At 45.1% G+C, this 16,010-nt stretch overlaps 1 protein-coding gene across 5 annotated transcripts in view; it reads left to right on the forward strand.

Annotated features, from left to right (window-relative positions):
* Positions 1 to 16,010, forward strand: part of HTR4 (5-hydroxytryptamine receptor 4) — a 176,719-nt gene that overhangs the window by 96,598 nt on the left and 64,111 nt on the right. For all 5 annotated transcript variants that reach the window (XM_045037135.1, XM_045037148.1, XM_045037125.1 and 2 more), the window contains exons 3-4: positions 393 to 518; positions 1,777 to 1,977. In XM_045037135.1, coding sequence (XP_044893070.1) covers positions 393 to 518; positions 1,777 to 1,977 — 327 coding nt within the window. The remainder of the gene's footprint in view (positions 1 to 392; positions 519 to 1,776; positions 1,978 to 16,010) is intronic.

A 16,010-nucleotide genomic window follows, 5' to 3' on the forward strand; every position in this document is an offset into this window, starting at 1 on the left:
CTTACCTCCTGGCTGGGGAGGTGCGCTCGACAGGAATCAACCAAATAAGGCTTCTGAGCACAGGCTGAGTGAGGTAAGTGCTCTGAAGGAACGTCACAAGCTCTCTGGCAGAGAGTAACTGCGTAATGGCAGGGTAGTAACTTCACCTCTCTGAGCTGCCGCCTCCTCATTATGTAGGAGGTTAAGTAGGATAATATGTAAAGTGACGAGTACAGACATTGGCATATACCAGGTGTATATAGTAAAGGTGGATTACGGCTGCTGATGGTGAAGCTACCTTCCTGAAGATAAGTGAGGAAAAAATTAATTTTCTTCCTTGTGTCTCAGAGTTTCCTTCAATTCTGTGTGTGTGTGTGCGTGTGTGTGTGTGTGTGTGCGCATGTGTCTTCCAGTTCCAAGGAGGGTTTTGGGTCGGTGGAGAAGGTCGTGCTGCTCACGTTTCTCTCGGCGGTTATCCTGATGGCCATCCTGGGGAACCTGCTGGTGATGGTGGCTGTGTGCAGGGACAGGCAGCTCAGGTGAGTAGCAGGAGGAAACCGGGATGGAGTTCGAGGCTCTCCCTGGAGAGCTGGGGTCTGAACTATGATTCCCATTACAATTCAAATTATGAGAGGGAAATGATGTTGGTAAAACAGAGCAGGGAAGAGATCACACGTGATTTCCCCATGATGACATAGCCGGTGTAAGCACTTACGTGGATCTCCGTCCCGTCTTTTTTTCCCCCGTGTTCAGCTTTGGGAGGGGTTGGGGGGAGGTGTTTGGTAACAGTTGTGATCACTATAAATGTACAATTGTTGAGAGCCTATCTAGTCTGACCTCCCCACTTTATCAGTGGTTCAGAGAGGGGTGGGTGCTCAGGGACTGATCTGGATTTAGACCTGGATCTTCTGCTCTTTCCACTTCATCAGTCTCAACCCAGCTGCAGTTAAAGTCACCTGAAGACCTCTTGAAAATTGCTAGTGTGTAGCATAAGTATGTCCCATGCAGTGTCTGGAACATACTTATAGTAAATAGTTATTCATTGTTTACCTGAAATTGACATTTAACTCGGAGGCCTATTGTATAACTCGGAGGTCATATTTTATCTGACAATCCTTGTGGGGGTGGGGGAGGGTTTAACCACCCAAAGTCTCTGCACTAATTGATCTGGGGAGAGACCTGGGCATCAATATTTATAAAAACTCACCCGGTGATTCTGGTGTTGAGCCTGGATCGAGAGCCACCAGGCCATAAAATGGGATGAAAGATACAATCCTGGCTCACCTACGGCCTTCCTCTCTAAGCACTAATCCACTTGCAATGCAAAGGAAATGTAAAAGCGTGGTTCTGGCCCATGTCACAAATGTGAGGCACACAGCAGTCAGTCTAAGCGTGGAAAACAGTGGAATTTGACACCATTTGTGAGGAGGGTGCCTTGGGAGGGTTCCCAGAGAATAACCAAACAAGGCCTGAAGGGAAGGGCGGGTGGGGAGAGAGAGAAGCCTGTGCAGAGGCCATGCTTCATGCACCAGGGCTCAAATCAGGCCAGTGTGGCCGCAGGGAAGAAGATGAGAAGGATTGGGGTGCAGGAGGTCAGGGATGGCTGGACCACACACGCTGCATGACAGAGGGGGGAAGGGAATTTCACAGAATTCATTGCATGTCTGACTTTTCTTTCCTCTGTCTCTCTCCCTTCTTTCTTTGTTTCCCTCTCCTCTTTTCTACTGTCCTGCCCCTTTCTCCCACCTTTTCCTTTGTCTCCCCCCCTGCCTTCTTCCTTATACATTCTTCTCACAGGAAGATAAAGACCAATTATTTCATCGTATCCCTCGCCTTTGCGGATCTGCTGGTCTCGGTGCTGGTGATGCCCTTTGGTGCCATCGAGCTGGTTCAGGACATCTGGATTTATGGGGAGATGTTTTGCCTGGTCCGGACATCACTAGACGTCCTGCTCACGACGGCGTCGATTTTTCACCTGTGCTGCATTTCTCTGGACAGGTGAGGACAGAGCATTGTGACAGCAGAGCTCTGTGCTGGGGACAAGGACCTGATTGGCTATGGGACCACGCCTTTCTTCCTTTCCCTAATTCATCAGAAGTGATGAATCTCAGAGAGATAAATTCTGGGTACTCACTGATTCCCCCACTCTCCAGTCTTCGCAGAGGGCTCCCTTTTAGTCAGGCCCTCCCTAAGGTCCTGCAGACACAGAGGTTGTTAAGGCTTAGAACCGGCCTGTAGGAAGTTCACGATCTAGAGAGTGACAAGTATTGGCAATCAGTTTATGGTAGAGCTCTAAATTTATACTGATGGCACGAACAAACTCTGAGGGAGCAAGAATTAATATGCCTTTCCCAATAGGCAGCTAGGGTGGTTCAGAAGGATAGTTTGATGTGCCGACATGACCTCCTCTCCCGAAATGTGTCCGCGTCAGAATTTTATATGCATATTTAGGTATGTGCATGCAACTGTGGAGAATCTTTTCCAGAAAGGTAAAGATGATTTTAAAATCCCCAGTAATGATGCGTTTGGGGGACGCACGGCTAGCATTTAATTCCTTTGCATAATTTTATTCTTTTGCTTCACATTTGACTTCAGGAGGCCTGACGATTTCCATCGTGGCCTTATTTATTTGAGATGTACGTTCATCAGTGGTATTTGGACTTTTTATTTTCCAATTCCTGCCCGTTTGTATTCAGTCATAAAAGCAGAATGCAGTCTAAAGGTCAGACGATTACAGGATCACAAACCGCCATCACAGTACTCGTATCGTAGGGTTAGTTCCCAAATTCTGATAACACATGCCAGTAATATGTTACCAGAATTCCCATGGGACAAGCCTTTCCTGTCTTCGGAGGAGTCCAACAGACCCAGTCATTCTTCCAATCTAGAGATAGGTCACTGTTTCTTTAACTGGGGGACAGGAAAAGCATTTGACTAAAATTAGAGATTGTGATGTGTCTAAAATATGTCTTTAAACACTCAAGTAAGAGTCTGTCCAGAGAATTTCTGACACTGGGGAAGGTCCTGAGGGCCTGGAACCAGCTGCGGGAACAGTGGATTCATCTCCTGTCCCCTGGGATGGTGCTTATTGATTGGAATGGCAGGTGTAATGGCCTGCTCTATTTAAATCGTGCGAATTCTTTCTCTCTCTTGCTGTACCAGGAACATAGAGTCGAATGTGCTTAAATTAAATGCACGTCTAATGAGACTCTGTCACTACAGAGAGCGACACTGGTAAAACTGAACTGTTGGTTGGCGAGCAGACCCAAAGCACGTCATGGTTTGAAACTTGTGTTCATCTGCTTGTTCGCAGCAGTCCGACTTCAGTACATGAAACACTTTAAGCCAGTCACTATACACTGTATGAAAGTTCACATGAGAAGAAATAAAATGTAAGGGGGTAGAAAATACGTGGAAGTCTTGAGGGGGTAGCCCACATGGGGTCGTTGCCAAATCGAGTGCTGAGACTGAACGTATCATATGGACTTGGAGGGGGCAGAGCTGAGGTGATCGTGGCACCTGGAGGTAACCTTGAGTTTTGGGTAAAAGCAAGGGGAAGAAAATGAGCCTTGTGGGGAGTGTAGATTGGGGGGACATACAGAATCATCTTCCTAGTGTGGAAAATCGACTCGGAGCGGCCCTGAGAGGGGGGCTGAGGGTTCCCTAGGAAGATTTGGCTTCAGAGTTCCAGATGAACTATCAGGGGCTTTAGAAACCGTGGAATTTTCCCCGCGGAGGCGGGCATTCGTCGTCTTGAAGCAGTATGGTCTGGTCATGAAGAACCATCTGCTTTAGAACTGAAGAGGGTGGGATTCAACCCCCCGCTCTGCCAGTGTTTAGCTCGGAGGATGGTCTTAAGTTATTAAGCTTTTCTGAGTCTCTGTCTTCTCGTCTCTAAAATTGGGGGCAATAGCACCTGTTTTATAGGATTGCAGTTAGGATTGAGTTAGATAGTCCGGCGGAGGCATAGCGTTGGCCCAGCTTGGCACAGTACACAATGCTGGTGGATGTTTATTTCAGTTTCCTGCAACTGTCCGTGCACCCTCCATGGTAAGATTTTTCTTACCGACCTTGGACCTCATCAGTGAATAGCTGCTCCAGCCGCTGCATCATCCAGAAATCAGGTAGTTACGCTACATGCGGTCTTTCCTTATCCCCTGCACTTAATCAGTAAGTCCTACTGATTTTCTTTCCTAAACAGATCCTACTGTTTCTCTCCAACTTTTATCATGCTGGCCCAGACTAATGCCATCTCTTGCATAAGCCACTTCAGCAGCCTCCTAATTGTTCTCCCCACATCTACTTTATCTTCCTCCAATCTGCTCACGTCTTAGAAGATCTCATAGCCAGAGTCATGGTTAAAACCCTTCAATGGCTATGCAGTGCACTGAAGATCGAGACCGGACTCCTGGGCCCGTAGGGTTTTGTGCCATCTGTTTCCTGTCTGTGTCCCCAACCTCCCTTGATGCCCTTCACCAGCCTTACTCCCTGGGCTGCAAGCTGTCTTTGCCTTCTTTCTGTCTCCAGTGCTCTGGGCCCAGCCGTCCCAGGGCCTTGGCTCCTCCCTCTACCTGGAAACTCCTTTGCCCCCTCCTCTCGTGTATCCCTCAGACTTTAGCTCAATCCTTGCCTCCTTCTGGAAGCTCTCCCTGACCCCATCAAACTGATTCTTCTTTGTAAAACTTAGTGCAGTGGTGATTAAAATCTATTGTGTATTTTTTTTTGCGTTTATACTCTTTTATTAAAGTATAATTAACATGCTGTGTTATATTACTTTCATGTGTACACATAATGCTTCAACAATTCTATGTATTATTTAATGCTCACTGTGATAAGTATAGTGACCATCTGTCACCATACGACGTTATTACAATCTTATTGGCTGTATTCCCTATGCTCTACCTTTCATCTCTGTGATTTATTCATTTTGTCACTGGAAGTTTTTACCTCTTATTCCTCTCTATCTATTTCACCCATTCCCCCCACCTCCCCTCTGGCAACCCCAATTTGGTCTCTGTATTTAAGAATGGGGGCGTGCCTCTTTTATTTTCCTTTGCTCATTTGTTTCTTATAGAACACATTTGAGTGGAATCATATGTCTCTATCTCCCCCGAGAGGAGAAAGTGCAAAGATATGAGTAAGGAGGGGCACCTGGGTGGCTAGGTCGGTGAAGCGTCCGTCTTCGGCTCAGGTCACGATCTCATGGTTCATGGGTTTGAGCCCCGCATCGGGCTCTGCACGGGCAGCATGGAGCCTGCTTGGGATTCTCTCTCTCTTTCTCTCTCTCTCTCTCTCTCTCTCTCTCTCTCTCTCTCTCTGTTCCTCCCCTGCTTGCACGCTCTCTCTCTCAAAACATAAACATTTAAAAAAAAAGATATGAGTAAGGACAATGTCCTCGCTCTCCTGGAACTTACCTTTTAATGGGGAAACTAACAATTAACCAGTAAGGGCATCAATAGTGATGTAGGCACTTGGTAACCACTGTTCAACAAATGGAATGTTCAGTAAACCCTGTTTTTGAGGGAATTCTCTCAAAACTTTTTGGCTGCCATTATTTCCATTTCCTTCTTGGATAGTGGACATCAAAACCTCTGATACCATAAATAAGATGGAGTCAGATGGCTTCGTTTGGTTGGTTTTCCTCAGGGAGCCTGGGAAGGTTGCCAATTGTTTCTAGCATCTCCTGTCCCAAGCATGATATTCTCATTGGGATGGAAGGTTCACCCTGAACATGACAACACTACATCTTAGTCTGGAAGTGTAAGCTTTTATTTATCAGTTAGCTTCTGTTTTTGCTCTGTCCCTCCCAGCCTGACAGTTGGGCTGGGCCAGAGCACAGGGGGAGCTTGGCAGTGGGGTGCAGTGCCCATTGTTCATCATGTGATTCCTGTTAAGATGTTTGTCTTTGTTTCTGGAGCTACCATGACTCTACAGGGATTAGTGATCTCCGGTCGTGCTTCCCAGGCAAAAACGCTCACTGTGGTTCTTAATTCCTCCCGGATGGCAGACCCTTGGATCAAAGCAAGAAGCAGGACTCCATTAATATTATAAAATGCTTTTTCCCAACTACAGGGCTCCATCCACTGTGCTTCCTGGTGCTTTGAGAATTGAATCCAATTAATGAAAGTTTATTGCCTCATTAGAAGTGATTTCCAAAGCATAATTAAGCTACATGCATCATATAGTATGTATGGGTCATGGGAGACCAGAAAAGTGCATTAAAAGCACTATAGTACAGTTGACTATTTTGAATCAAAGGTTCTGTGGTGAATGAAAACCAACTAAGTATCTGTGATAGAGTACTGGGTTTTAATCTGGCCACTAAAACCCATGAGGAATAGTTATGTGTGTTGCCCTAGAAAGATATCACTGGTGTGTTAATTGGGGGGAAAGCAAGTATCAGATTTCAATGTTTAGAATAATTCCACTTTTGTAAAATAAATATAGATACTTATATTTAGGTATAGGTGAGTGAGTGAGTGAGTGAGTGAGTGAGTGAGTGACAGAGAGAGAATATGAATGAAATTGCATCAAACTATTAACAACGGTTATATGGAGGGTAGTTGAAAATGGTCCTGGCTAGACTAGGTGACCAGATAGATTGGGGTTGGGAGGCATCACTTTTACTAACCTCTAAAATATATGTTTGAAACTTGAATCTTCCCTGTGCTAGAAATTGACACTTCTTGAGCGCAGAAGTATCCAGGATAGCCTTTGGCTGAAAGTGCTCCTAGACCAGCACATTCTCCAGTCACTGAAAACATTCTAACTTTAGTGTTAGGAGTTCCCTCTGAGATCTGAGCGAGGCAGAGAGCACAGAAGTCTTTCTGACCAACGTGTTCTCTCTGCTTTCTCACAAAATGCCCTGGATTCTCCCCCCTTTGGAACCCTCGCTGTCTCCTGTCAGCAGATCCTTCCTCCCACTCACTCCCATATTCGCCTTCCTTGGTCCCACCACCCTCATTCATGACCTTGTGTCTCATCCATTTCAACAGTCTCTTTTCTAATCATCACAGTTTCTTTTTAATTTTTAATGTTTATTTTTGAAAGAGAGAGAGAGAGAGAGAGCTAGCAGGTGAGGGGCAGAGAGAGAAGGAGACAAACACTCTGAAGCAGACTCCAGACTCTGAACTCTGTCAGCACAGAGCCCGTCGCAGGGCTCGAATTCACGAACCATGAGATGGTGACCTGAGCCGAAGCGTAACGCTTAACTCACTGAGCAACCCAGGCGCCGCCCTCCCCATCACAGTTTTTAATGAGCATGACAATAATACCTGAGCATTGTGAAAAAAAAGTGCCTCCGGCTTATGAGTAGCACATAAAAATGTCTCTCTTCTCCCTCTGCACCTCCACAGCTATATACCCTAGAGGTTACCGCTGTACATAGTAGCTCTCTGCAAATTGCAGTCATTTGATATGCAAGAAGCAGACTTCTGTGAAGATATTTTTAGTTTGCTCAAATGGCTTTAGGTTTTAAATAAGCTTTTGAAAAGGGCTTTCCCAATATCCCAATGAATTGCCTGAATGCAGTGTTTTGACCAACTCACTTCTCAGATGATATGTTAGTAAGATCTTCTTCAGCAACACATGATGGAAAATAAATCGATGGGCTCAATCAGCTGAAAAGTCTGACCTTAGACATGGCCGTCTACGGGGTTTGAACAATGCCATCGAGGCTCACTCTCTCCTTCTGTCTCTGTCTCTCTCTCCTCCTTGACTCTGTCGTTTCTTTTTTCTTCTCTTTCTCTTCCATCTCTGTCAGTCTCCCTCGCTGCCTCTGTCCCTCTCTTTATATCTGTCCTTTGTGTCCCTTTGCTGTTTTCTAGTTGGATTGAGTCTCAGGCTGGGCTTAGACCAGTGAGTCTTAAACCATCCTGATTAACTCGTGAATCCACAGGAGGAGAAGCCTAAATGCTCTTTCTCATGGAAGAATTTTGGCTGGCTTTGCTTGAGTCACTCTTTCACTGACCATTCACACATTATGGTGGCTGGGCAGAGGTGAGGCACCATGACGGTCAGCTTTACCAAAGGTGTATGGCGTGGGAGAATGGCAGTTCCTTCTGGAAGAAGGATGTTGGGCAGACAAGAATAGCAGACATCAACTTCTTTTAGGCTGCCCAAGGGACCTTCAGGTCTGTTTATTGAGCCTCCACAACAAGACAAAGGTTTGCCCTTCCCAACTCTTCTTGTATTAGGCCAAACATCCCTAGATCCTTCCACTGGCTTCATATGCCATACTTTTTAGACTTTTAACCATTCTGATCCCCTTCCCCCAATCAATGCTATACTTTGTCCTGTATTTGGCATCAAATGCAATTCCCCTTGAAATGGCTCACTTCACCGAGGATGCCATTCTCTACGGGATTGCAAGATGTCCTCATTGACATGTTCGACCAAATTGCCTACCCTTTCTCTTGGCAACACAAGAACTTGATGTATGTTATCTGCAAAACTCTTCCGACGATTTGTCAGTTGCAGATTTTCTTTTAAAACAGGTTTACTTGTTAAACGTATGATTCTGACTCAAAGGTTGCATATTTCATCCTGTGCCAGAGATAAGCGTGTCTGCGTTTCTTAATGATCTCCCTGCGGCACCACTCAGTTTTGTAATGTATACCTAAAAGGTGTCTGTCATTGTGAACTTGTGTCACACAGTTACATCTGTTTTCCCAATGGGATTGAAATGTGTTTCTGAAAGGAAGGCGTACTGTTTCCCTTTCTCACATACGCTTTGAGGCTAAGTTCATACTTTGTACATAATGGTAATACTTGTTGAGTTGAATCTCATGCTTATTTTTATATTCATTTCATTAAATATGTATTGAGTACTTAACTAATTGCCAGGAGCTGAGCAGAGCAGTGGAAGTGCAGAGGTGAACAACCAGAGAAAGCTCTGAATCACAGAGCTTTTAATCTAGTGGGGAACAGGTAGTAAATAGGTAATTATAATGAAATCGGTGGCCATTGAAGTCAAATAAGGAGAAGTCAAAGAAGCTATTGGAGCATGTGGCCTCCAAAGCAGGGTAAGCTCTGGGAGGAAGTAACAGGGAAGCTGGGATCTGTGGATTATGCAAATGTCAGTAGGTAAAGGGGAAGGAGAGGAGGCATCTTCTGGAAGGAAGGTTCCAGAAAATGGCATGTGCAAAGCCCCGAATTTTTTTCAGTGATACCTTATCAACCATAGGCTAAATTCTTCCCTTGTCTTTCAGTGCTTTTCCCAGCGTGTCCTCGGTCTATTTTTTCTAACTCAGCTCCAACCCATGAGTGATCTGTTACTCATAGCCTGAGTCTGATATGTTTCCTCATAACCCCATGTTCTGCCTTGCCTCGAGTTCCTTTTCTTTTCCTGATGAACACTCACCCTTTAGTATTCTGACAGAATGTGTCGCTGTCTCTACCCACTGGCCAGGCTTCATTCCCCATGATTTGTTGTTTCTTCTTCTGAGTGCCCATAGAATGTTAAATATAAGCATAGCAGTGGGGCGCCTGGGTGGCTCAGTCAGTTAAGCATCCATCTTCGGCTCAGGTCATGATCTCGTGGTTTGAGAGTTCAAGCCCCGTGTTGGGCTCTGTGCTGACAGCTCAGAGCCTGGAGCCTGCTTCGGATTCTGTAATTTATAATAATAAATAAAACTTAAAAAAAAACTAAAAAATGTATAAGCATAGCAGTTATCATCCATCTTGTTTTTAAAATTTTTAATGTCTTTTATTTTTTATTTTTAATTTTTGTGAGAGAGAGAGAGAGAGCGCGCACATGCGCACACAAGCAGGGGAGGGGCAGAGAGAGAGGGGACGCAGAATCTGAAGCAGGCTCCAGGCTCCACGTTGTCAGCACGGAGCCCGACGCAGGGCTTGAGCCCACGCACCGTGAGATCGTGACCCAAGCTGAAGTCGGATGCTGAACCGACTGAGCCACCCAGGTGCCCCAGTTATCACTCATCTTAATCATTGGTTTCTCTCCTTCTCATCCTGGATGATAAGCTCCTTGAGAGTCAGCCTCAAGGCAACCGAGAGTTCATCTGTCCTCGTGCTATTCTGATTGGTCCACGGCAGCTGCTCCAGGCACATTTAGCTGATGCTCCGAGATGTGGCTTGTGGTTGCTTGGTCTGACTTTGGTGTTCATTTTTCTACCCTTCTCGAATAGCCAGTATAGCAAGTAGTTAAGAATGACGCCCGGGGTGCTAGACTGCCTGGATTCAATCCCAGCTTGACCGGTTACCAATTGTGTAATCTTGAGAAGTTATTTAAATTTTCTGGGTTTTACCTTCTCAGCTCTAACATTGTGTTAATAGTAACTTCCTTTTGGAGTTCGTGAAGAATATAACTGAGTGCCTGCAGGAGAACATAAATCAGTGCATGGTACATAATAAGCATTCAATAAATGTTAGCCACAAGTATTATTCCGTTATTGTTCTCCTTTCCAAATGTGAATTTCTACTGGTTGTTGTGGGTGCCTTCCCAGACACCGGTTGCTGTCTTTTTCTTCCTCTTGTACGGCGAAGTGTCCTTCAAGGTTAGACCCTCGGCCTTCCAGCACTAGGGATCTCCTTCTTTCCTTTGGAGAGCTCACCCATCCCATGGCTTCACCTGCACCTCTGTTCTCACCCCTCCTGCAGTCCTGTCCCATCTCTGGGCTCTGGGGTCCCATCTCTACCCACCTGTTCAATATCTCACCTTAAGCTTCTTTCTGTTTTCTTGAATCCAGTGTGCCCAAAGTGGAAATTTCCGTTATGAACTAATATCCTCTTCTACTTTGTACGTAAAAGGCACATCTATTAGTCATCTTTTAGTCATTTAAATGCAATTCTTTGAGGTCATCTTTTCTTTATCCACCATGACCAGCTGGAAGCCAAATCGTAGACGCATTTTCATAAATCTCTCTCAAACCCATCTTCCTCCTCTTCGCTCCTTTTCTCCCATCCCACTTCTTTTTTTTTTTAATTTTTAAAAAAAAAATTTTTTTCAACGTTTTATTTATTTTTGGGACAGAGAGAGACAGAGCATGAATGGGGGAGGGGCAGAGAGAGAGGGAGACACAGAATCGGAAACAGGCTCCAGGCTCTGAGCCATCAGCCCAGAGCCCGACGCGGGGCTCGAACTCACGGACCGCGAGATCGTGACCTGGCTGAAGTCGGACACTTAACCGACTGCGCCACCCAGGCGCCCCTCCCATCCCACTTCTTGATTGTTGCAGTAGGTTTTTAGTTTTTATTCCTGTATATTATTTATCAGACACATCTTTAAATTAATTTAAACATGTTCACATTTTTTCCACGTGTCCTCAGCTCAGAAAGCTTATAAGACAGTCATGTTCTCTGTCTTCTTCCTAAAGAGGGTTGCTTTGGTCTCCCCCTGACCATTCACCAGCATTACCCGGGCACAGACTTTGCCAGCTGTGGGTTCAATTCCCAGTTTTACTGTATCCTGGCCGTAGGATATTAGGCAAGTGGATTGAACTCCCTGGGCCTCAGTTTCCTCATATTTATTTATTTATTTATTTATTTAATGTTTATTTATTTTTGAGACAGAGAGAAACAGAGCATGAACGGGGGAGGGTCAGAGAGAGAGGGAGACACAGAATCCGAAACAGGCCCCAGGCTCTGAGCAGTCAGCACAGAGCCCGACCCGGGGCTCGAACTCACATACCGCAAGATCGTGACCTGAGCCGAGGTCGGACGCTCAACCGACTGAGCCACCCAGGCGCCCCTCCTCATATTTAAAACGTGGAGAATGAGAACTGCCTTGCAGAGTTGCTACAGGAGTGAGATATATTATAGAATACACCTTTTGCTGCATAATGTGCCCTCGGTAAATGGGCAACACGTATAGTGTGAATAGTAGTAGCTATAGCAGAGACAAGAAACAGACAGTTATAATACGATTGGAGATGTGCTGTGTCACAGACGTAAACAAAATACTTGAAGAACCAGGGCAGAGATGCGGAACCAGTTCAGATCTCTGACCGAAAGGCGTCTCCCCCCAAACCCTCACCCCCACAGTTTTTTCTTCCTGGAACCCAAAGTTCCCCCTCTGCTCTTGGCGACATTCTCAGCCCCACTTTGTGTTCCTGGCTCCTGATGAATATCCCTGCTGGGGTCGTCTTCCTTGATTCTTAGAGCGACTGGCAGCTTGCCAAGCCCCTTGGGAAGCAGAAGCGGAGCGCTTTAGCTTTCTCTTGAAGCCGCTGCTGTTTCTACACCGCTTCGAAGGGGAACCAGAGCAACTGAAGTGTAACAAAACCAGTTACCATGAGGAGAAAGATAAATCTCTCCATCCAGAGCTCTGCCACAAAATGTGGCTAGATCTCCTACTGGAGGGAGGACTACCATCCAGCCAGGGAACTGCCACGGTCACACTAGACTGTATATTACCTGTTTATTTCAGTTGTAGTTATCTGTCGCCATATAACATCTACCCCAAAGCTTCATGGCTGAAAAAACAATGTACTATTCCCAGATTTCACAATTCTGTGCATCAGGAATCTGGGCTTGGCTAAAGTCACTTGATGGTGTTTAGCTGGAGACTGGACAAGCCTCAAGGGTCCAAGACAATTTATCATACACATTGATGGCACTTTGGTGGGGTCATCTGGAAAGCTGGGCTCAGCTGGGCCCCTGTCCCTGTCCATGTGGTCCCAGCTCTCTATATGTGATCTCATGTTCATACATGTTCGATTTCTTACATGACAGATCATGGCCTTGAGAAACCAAGAGCCCTCTTAAAAATTAGTCTCAAGACCGGCATACAACACTTCTAATGTATTCTCGGTCAGGGCAGTCACAAGGCAGTCACAAGGGAAGGAGCAGACTCCCCACCTCTGGATGGGAAGCATGTCAAAGAATTTGTGGCCATCTTTAATCCAACACAACTACAACCTCTTACAAAAGCTGAGATGTAATTAATCCCCCTTTACCCATAAGAAACAGAGACCCAAAGACATCACGTGATTTGTTAAATGTTGGAAAGAATATCCATGAAAGAATTGACGCTAGAACTGATTGTCTTGCTAAAGACAAAATGCCCCTTGTAACTAATAAATTTATTGATTCTGCAGAGCTCTTTATCCCCCTAGTCCTAAGTCCTGAAGACCATTGGCTTGTGCTTTATAAATTCGGAGTTGGGGGTGGGGGGTGAGGGGACTGTGATGAAAGGTTTGTTTTCCTGATTCCATCTCAATATTTGGGTCTTAGCAGCCAGATGCGACTTCATGTGTTCTCTCCTGCGGTTGGCATTTCTTTCTTTAGTTAATCTTGACTAGGGATCTGGTCTCGCGGACCATCTAGGATGTCACTTTCAATTATTTCAGGTAGGACAGCAGGGCCTGGATTAAGTCCATAAGAAGATACTACACAAGATCTACTTCATTGCTTGCAACCAATAGGGTCTCACTGCTTCCGTTCACCTTTAGGGACCAACTCATTCACCACGTTATTACTAGGAGAGATGTTGAACCAGGTGACCTCCATTTTATTTGTTAAATAATTTAGAGCCCCTGGTTCCAGAATGTATTTGAATCTATTTGAATTCATATGTATAATATATATATTCCCTTTGATCTTGTACTTATATGTAAGTAAAGATAGTAACTACTATTTATGAAGCATCGTGTACCAAAACCTTTCTGTATTGAACACTATCTCATCATTTCTCACCGTGAGTCAGTGAGGTGGACATAATGATACCCACACTGCAGATGAGTAAACTGGATCCTGGAGAGGTCACATAACTAATCCTGAGACCACAGAGCTGATAACTGGTTAAGGCAGGAAGACGAGATGCTCAGATAAAGACATAAAGTTGACTGCTAAAATCTCCTCTAAGTCTGAGAATCTAAGATTCCACGTTATTCTCCTTGCTCCTCTGCTTTCCCTGTGGTGGGATGGCAGGAAGTGAGGAGGAAGAATTTTCCTTAATTGTAGGACGGGTGGGGTAGAGATTAGCATGGAGCTTAAAATACATGACTGACTTCTAAGAGTTGTCAAAGTAAATTGTGTCCCCAGAGACACTTAAAAGCAATTTAATCACACTTTTCCACATGGCTGCATTTGGGGAAGCTGGTGGCTGGTCTACCAAAGGGGATTTTAATGGAGTTTCATGAACAGTAGTTTGAAATGTTTTGCGTAGACATTTCTTTGCAAATACCCATGCCACATGTTAGTTAATCTTGGCCACCTGGAACCTCACTTGTCACCTGAACATTCATTTAACCACTTTGTATAAGTTTTTTAGTGAATGAAGAATGGGCCTTGTCCAGTGGAAGTCTAGGGAACAGACCTTGCAGATAAATCCGTTCCTGAGATGAGACCAAACCGCATTCCCTCATGAACCCTGTTCACCTGGCAGGGGAACCAACGATCCTTTTTCTTGAATTTGTTGTAATTCAGCTTCTTTAGTAGAGCATGCAGCGGCGTTGATTGCAACGGACATTTTCCAGTTCAAAGAACTTTTGGACGTGTTCCAGTTCAAAAAACTTTTGCTAGACTCATCCTAGCATAGCATTCAAAAAGGTTCTCAGGAGTTCCCAAACCACCAGCATCAGTTATCAGTTATTATCAGTTATCAGTTTTCAGTTATTGCCACCCAGGAACAATAACAGAAACGTGAATTCTTGGGCACCATAACCGGATCTTCCAGGAACCTGTATTTCAGCAACCCCTCCAGGTGACTCCCTTGTATGCTACAGTTTGAGAACCACTGCCCCTGAGCTGGCCTTTTTGGACAGATTTTGTTCTATTTTCTTTTAAAAAAATTTTTTTTTCAACGTTTATTTATTTTTGGGACAGAGAGAGACAGAGCATGAACGGGGGAGGGGCAGAGAGAGAGGGAGACACAGAATCGGAAACAGGCTCCAGGCTCCGAGCCATCAAGCCAGAGCCCGACGCGGGGCTCGAACTCCCGGACCGCAAGATCGTGACCTGGCTGAAGTCGGACGCTTAACCGACTGCGCCACCCAGGCGCCCCTGTTCTATTTTCTTACAAATACTCTATGTCCCAGTTAACTTGTACTCTCTTTATGTTTGTATGCCTATGTGGATGCATGGATACGGGTTTATGGATTTATTTTCGATAGATCATCTCTGTCTCCTGGCCTTTGTCCATACTATTTATAGTACATGGATTGCACTTTCTTCTCCACCATCCTTACTCAGTCTCTGATGTCCAACTTAAAAGACGCTTGCTGGAGAAAGCCTTCCCATCCCTCTACTAAATATGACCTTTACATCCCCAAAACCTGGTCCCACAATGTAAAGTAGAATTTATTTTATTATTGATTCAACCTATTCTGTGAGCATCCACTCTATCTAGCATTGTACGAGACATTGGGGATACAGTGGTAAAAAGGGAAACGTCGCTGGAACTTACAAATCAGGTAAGGTAGGCTTTTCTCATCCCCTGTCCTAGATCGTAGCTCTTTGAGGGGGGCACACGTGTCCTATACTGCTGGGAGTCCCCCAGGCTGTATTAAGTTATGGTGAGCAGGGCGGAAGCAATGTAATTGTCTTTTCTGGTCCATATAGAATGCACTGGAGTATTGTGCTCTCTTTGCGACATCCATAGTTAAGACATAATGGCACACTATGGCATATGCAGAGGACATGAAGCCCTGGCTGTTGGTGTACATCACCTCCTCTAAACCAGGGTTTCTCAACTCCACCACTATGGATGTTGTAGTTAGATGATTCTTTATTGGGGAGTGGGGGGGGGTTGTCTTGTCCATTTTAAGACATTCAGCATCTCTGACCTCTACCCACTGAATGCCCAAAGCATGACCATTCCCAGTTGTGACAACAACAGATGTCTCCAGCCATTGCCAAACATCCCTTGGTGAGTGAGATCAACCTGGGTTGAATACAACTGGGAATATTTTTCCTGCACAAAGTAGGATTTCAGAAGAAGGCGAAAGCTCTTTTCAGATGTCTGTAGGACCGCGATGCAGAGAACGAATTAGAGAGAGAAATTTTTAATTGATCGAGAGGGTAAAACTGGAAATTACAGGGAATCAATTTTGGAATAAACTTCCCTAACTCTA

This window comes from Felis catus, chromosome A1 (assembly GCF_018350175.1).
Source record: "Felis catus isolate Fca126 chromosome A1, F.catus_Fca126_mat1.0, whole genome shotgun sequence".
Taxonomy (NCBI): Eukaryota; Metazoa; Chordata; class Mammalia; order Carnivora; family Felidae; genus Felis; species Felis catus.